The 6,414-nt window shown below is 39.4% G+C and overlaps 1 protein-coding gene across 4 annotated transcripts in view; it reads right to left on the reverse strand.

Moving 5' to 3' along the window:
* The window catches only part of COL4A4 (collagen type IV alpha 4 chain), a 149,794-nt gene that overhangs the window by 76,796 nt on the left and 66,584 nt on the right, over positions 1–6,414 (reverse strand). For all 4 annotated transcript variants that reach the window (XM_027875990.1, XM_027875991.1, XM_027875989.1 and 1 more), the window contains one exon: positions 4,393–4,556. In XM_027875990.1, coding sequence (XP_027731791.1) covers positions 4,393–4,556 — 164 coding nt within the window. The remainder of the gene's footprint in view (positions 1–4,392; positions 4,557–6,414) is intronic.

Below are 6,414 nucleotides of genomic sequence, written 5' to 3' on the forward strand. Positions count from 1 at the left end.
GGAAGGAAGGAAGGAAGGAAGGAAGGAAGGAAGGAAGGAAGGAAGGAGGGAGGGAAGGGAGGGAAGAAGGAAGGAAGGAGCTTTCTATAGGCAGGAACTGAAAATAACAAAAAGTGACAGTTGACAGTCTGTCAATGAAAGTGGAGAAAAAGAAAAACTATAAAAGACATGCAAACATACCAACTACAGAGTAGCCTGGGGCAAACAGTTCTATATCCCCTGAGGATAGCATATTGTAAGCATAACAACAGACATTTATAATGATGAACCTCAGTTATGAAAAAAAAAGAAATAAAAAAGAAAATAAAAGAAAATAAACAATTTTCTATTTTCTGTTTCAGAGGGCAGGAAAATGTGTAATAAACTTTGGAATACACAGTACACCAGGGGTGGTGAACCTGCAGCCTTGAGGCCACATGTGGCTCGCTAGGTCCTCGAGTGCAGCCTTCTGACTGAATCCAAACTTCGTAGAACAAATCCCCTTAATAAAAGGATTTGTTCTGCAAAACTTGGAATTAGTCAAAAGGCTGAACACAAGGACCCAGAAGGCCACATGTGGCCTCCAGGCCACAGGGTCCTCACTCCTGCACTGTTCTCATGCCCTAGACTTTTCCTCATCAGTCATATGTACACCCCATGTCCTTCCCCACCCTTCCAGTTTTGGATAGGGTCTGGGCCAATGATTTCATCAGCATAGGGAGCTTCCAGGTAAGGAAACTCCTTTTACCAAGGATGGTTGGCAGGTTGGCAGGTTGGCACCCTGCCTATAACTTAAAGTCTTGGAGAGTTGCCGAGAGCATTGATAGACTAACTGACTTGCCCAGAGCCACCCAGGGAGTACGTGTCAGAGGCAGGACCTGAATCTAGGTATTCTTGCCTTCAAGGTCAGTTCTCTATTCTTTTTGCCAGGCTGCCTCTCCAGTTTGGGAGCCTGAATCAATTCTCATTGCTCCTAGAAAGTGTGTGTAAATCCACTCCCTTATGGTTCCACTCACCATTTCTGCAATTTTCCAAACCATAATATCCCTCCATGGACACTCCTTTATATGTGTTATTTCCCTATATAAGAATATATTCTCTGATGTAAAGGACTTTTGTATTTGTATCCCTGGCACTTAGAACAGTGCTTGGCAAATAGTAAGTGCTTAATAAATAGTTTTTAATTCATTTATTCATTCAAAAGAAAAAACATTTTAATACTTTTGTTATATAGAATATTCACTGTACTACTGTATTCCTTAATATGACTAGAAAAATGTGGCATTTTTGTGTTGGCTAAGCCATGAATAGTTGTTGCGATTTCAAGTCCATGTTCCTCTGGCTTTCAGGATACAATATCGAGTTTAAAAGATAAATAACAAATAACAATACTCTTCATGTGATGGAAAGACTGCTTTAATGCAGAATAATAGTCTCCACCTCAATTTCTCCATCTGTTAAATAAGTAGGTAAGATTAAATGATATCTTACTATCCTTCAAACGCTGACACTCTAATCTTTCTGATCAAAAGTTTGAATCACTTCTTCCATACAAGTGGAAGGCCATACGACACTATCCAAGAAGCAATTTACTAAAGGAGTCTTGGTAGGGGCAGCTAGGAGGCACAGTGGATAGGGCACCGGCCCAGGATTCAGGAGGACCTGAGTTCAAATCCAGCCTCAGACACATAACACTTACTAGCTGTGTGACCTTGCGCAGTCACTTAACCCCATAGCCTAGCCAAAAACAAACAAAAAAAAAACCAACTAAGCTAAAGGAGTCCTGGTATCTTAAAAGAATGCATACAATTCCAGATGTTGAACAGCATTATAGAGTCACAGAATCTCAGAGTTGGAAGGAAACTTGGAACATCTAGTCTAATCTATACCCTAAAACAAAGTCCCTCTCCAACAAATTGAACAAGGGTTTATCCAGTTTTTGCTTGCAGATATCCAAAGAGGAGGAAAGTACCATCTCTCAAGGTGTCCACTTTAGGAAAATTTTAATTAAAAAGAAGCTTTTCCCTTTATCTAGTCCAGGGGTGAGGAACCTGTGGCCTCAACTCTTTAGGTCCTCAGGTTCGGGCCTTTGACTGAACCCAAACTTCACAGAACAAATCCCCTTAATAAAAGGAGTCATTCTGTAAAATTTGGACTCAATCTAAAGGCTGCACTTGAGGACCTAGAGGGCCACATGTGGCCACAGGTTCCCCACCCCTGCTGTAGTCAGTTTTCTTTCTTCCACCCATTGATTCTGCCCTGTAATGCCAAATAGAACAAGTGTAATCCACCTTTTCCCATGATGGCCCTTCCAAGGGATTCATTTTTCCCCCAGTCTTATCTTCTCCAAGTTAAACACTCCCAGATCCTTTAATGGACCCACATGAATCCAAGACCCTGAATCATACTGGTTACCCTCCTCTTGTGGCTGCCTAGCTTAGTTGGAAGGAAAACCCAAGTCTAAAAGCTATTTTGAATTGGTTATTTTGGAGGTCAGGTCACAGACCTCTTGACCTGACAACAAAGAAACATTTTGTTTCTGAAGTAAAAACTAAATCAGGAATAATTTGTGGGCAGAAAGACCACAAAGCTTTTATGGATGCAGAAGTACTATTCCCTTCTCTGCAACCTGGAGACCAACCAGGACATGGGTTAGGAGTGTGCATGGAATAGGAAAGCCCCTCATGATATGGAGCACGGTTTCTTAACTTAGGGGCAATTCATGTACCCTCAAGGGGTATGTGGATAAATTTCAAGGGGTCTATGAACTTAGATAAGAAAAAAATACACTTTCATTTTCACTAACATCCAACTGAAACTTAACATTTCCTTCAATTCTTTAAAAAACATTATTCTGGGAAGAGGTCCATTGGTTTACCAGACTTCCACAGGGGTCCATGGCACAAAAAAGTTTAATAACTCTTCCTGTAGATGAAAAAGTGATTGTCCTGGGGCTAGCAAAACTAGGTTTGGACCCTAGCTTCAACACTTACTAGTCATATAACTGGCCAAGTCACTTAACCAAGATGAGTCTCCATTTCCTTCTCTGCCAAATGGGGATGGCAAGAAAACCCTGCACTTCACAGAGTTGCTATAAGGGAAAATCCTTTACAAACCCTAAAACATGATAAAAATATGAGTTAACAAGGTAATTTTTTGTGGGTTGGTAGGGAGACTGGGTCTTCCTATCTCACTCAGATTGGAAGTACAGAGGCCACTATTGGTCCTCTTACCATTGCTAATCAGCATGGAAGCCTGCTCTGTTTCCAACCTGGGCCAATACACCCCTCCTGGAGTAGCCTGGTGGCCCTCTGTTCCTGGGCTCTCACCAGATTGGCTCTAGGTTTAGTCACTGAGGTCAGAACTTTAGAACTCAAAAGATACACCAGCTTTAGCCTCTATGGTAGTCAAGTAGAGAGCCCCACTCTTAATTATAATTCCTTCTACACTAGGAATCCTGGTAAACCTGAGAAGAGGCAAGGAACCAAGCCTGCCGCAAGAATCAATTTATGGATCTCCAAGGCAAGGCTTGGAGAATTATAGATGGAACCTAATGTATTCGATGGAGATACACACCCTCGAAAAATCTCAATGTCTTAAAAAATTAAATGAAGAGGACTGACATTTATAGAAATGCAGAAAACTTCCCATTATCTGTCAGGATGCATGTTTCTCCACCTATGAAAAATAGTAGTTTCTGAGTACCAGGATGGGAGGCGACCAGAAGTAACAATTATAAATACAGGGCATCTTAAAACTCTCAGTGAGGTTTTTGGGACACCCCATATAATGATAATTGGAAAACTGTTTAAGATTTGCAAGGCTCTTTGTTGATAATCTCATTTGAGTCTATCAATAGGCCTGCATAGTAGGCATTGCAAGATATTATTATCCCCAATATACAGAGGAGAAAACTGAGGCTCAGAAAGGTTAATTGACTTGCCTAGTCACAGAGTTGGTAAGTATAAGAAGCAGGATTTGAATCCAAGTCTTCCTGATTCCAACTCCTGCTCCCCGTCCCAGATCAAGAGACCTCTTACTAGGCTGTGCTTTGTACTGTGAAATATAGGAACTCAACTTGTATGTGCAGTTCTCTTTGTATGGTGCCTGAGACTGGGTGCCAGGCATCTCAATGAGATAAAACAGCTGTAGTTCAATCAGTTGGGGTCACATTGATTTAGATCACTAACTAAGCTAAATCCATTAGACATGGGAACATATTGTGACACATTAGCGAAAAGAAAATTTAGCTGTGATAACTATACTTTGAATGAATTAATAATCTCTCCAAACTCTTAATACTGATAGACAGTCTCAGTATGATGCCATGCAAATTAGAAGGAAGTACACGCAATCTGAGTTTCTTTAAAATGAGATGCATTACCTATATTATAATTGGTAAGAGTTACTCACTGGAGGTCCTGGGGATCCTTGAGCACCAGGAAAGCCTGAGTCGCCTTTTTCTCCTATTCTCCCAGGTAGACCCACTTCTCCTTTCCTACCCTGAAGACCATGTGGCCCCGGAGCACCTGGAAGACCCATAGGACCTGGGCAACATGAACACAGCCCTTCATTTCCTATTTAAAACAAACAAACAAACAAACAAATAAAGCTTTGATTTAACTATGGAAAAAAACATTGAAAGAATTTAACAATGATGAAAAAACTAAAGCTCAAACAAAACTTTGAAATATAAATACAGAAGCTGAGAGAGAGAAAAACTAAAATAACTGCAAGTGAAGAATCAGAAGGGAATTTATAAGGAAGAACTGTTTACAATCTAATAGAGAGGTTCACAAGGGGCCCTAGAAGCAGCCATTTAAGACAGAAGGCATACAAATAGTTTTGTAATGTTTTGGAGCTGCTGTAAGAAAAAAAAAATAAAAGGAGAGGATACATTAACAGAAAATAGGAGAAAGGATGAGGGAACTTAAGACACATTATCAGATTGTGCCAGTAGAGCTATGTGCAAACACGGAAATAATGGGAGGAGTAAATATCACTTGAATTTCACTTTCATCTAAGCTGGTCAAAGGAGGTCAGAATACACACACAAATAGTTTGGTGAAGAAATATATTAAACTTAACAGGGATATAGATAGGAACAGGAAAAGGGAATATAAGATGGAGGATAGATTCAGGGAAAGATTAGTCATAAGGAAAACCAATCTTAGACTTGGAGAGGAAATACTGAAGAAAAGGTTAAAAGAGAGGGAAAGAAAATGGTAATAATTTGAAACAAACATGGAAAGAGGAATATAAGAGAATAGAATGAAAGGAAAAAAAAAACAATCAGCTACCATAACTGTAAAGGTTTGTTGTTCAGCTGTTTCAGTTGTGTCCAACTCTTCATGACCCCGTTTGGGATTTTCTTGGCACAGATACTGGAGCAGTTTGCCATTTCCCTCTACAGCTCATTTTACAGATGAGAAAACTAAGTCAAACAAGGTTAAATAACTAACCCATGGTCACACAACTTGTAAGTGCCTGAGGCCAGATTTGAACTCAGGAAGATGAGTCTTTCTGAGTTCAGGCTCAGCACTCTATCCACTGTACCACCTACCTGCCCTAACTGTAATTGTAAATGGTATTAACTCACCCATAAAATGGAAATGGTTAGAAGACTAGATTAGAAAGCAAAATCCAACAGTATGTTGATTACAAGAAACATCCTTGAAATGTAAAGGGTTGGGGCAGCTGGGTCATGCAGTGGATAGAGAGCCAGCTCTGAATTCAGGAGGACCTGAGTTCAAATCCAGTCTCAGACCAGACACTTGATACTAGCCATGTGACCTGGGCAAGTCACTTAACCCCAATTGCCTCACAAAAAAAAAGAAAGAAAGAAAGAGAGAAAGAAATGTAAAGGGTTACACAAAGGGAAAATACTAGGTTGGAGCAAAATTCATTGTGCCTGAGCCGAATACAAAAAGGTAGGGGTAGCAATTACAATTTTAGATGAAGCAACAGCAAAAAAAAAATTTACTTAAATGAGATAAAGACAGAAACTACATTTGGCTGAAAAGCAACATAGACAATGAATTTATTTTAATATTTAACATATATAAATCTCATTACATAGCTTATAAGTATTTAAAGTAAAAACTAGGTGAATTACAGGGAAAAACAGACAATAAAAGTATAATAATGGAGGAATTTTAATTTGTACCTCTCTAACCAAAAAAAAAGAAAAAAGAAAGAAAAGAAGTTAATGACACTAATAGAATTTCAGAAGAATTAGGTATGATATATGTCTGGAAATTATTGAAGGCAGGAAAAAGGAATAAAGTTGTAAGAACTATGATCAACACAATGACCATTCATGATTCCAAAGGACCAATGATGAAACATGCTATCCATCACAGAAAGATGATGGATTTAGGGTGTGGAATGAAGTATACACACACACACACACACACACACACACACACACACACA

This window comes from Vombatus ursinus, unplaced genomic scaffold (genome assembly GCF_900497805.2).
Source record: "Vombatus ursinus unplaced genomic scaffold, bare-nosed wombat genome assembly UNPS02014810.1, whole genome shotgun sequence".
Lineage (NCBI taxonomy): Eukaryota > Metazoa > Chordata > Mammalia > Diprotodontia > Vombatidae > Vombatus > Vombatus ursinus.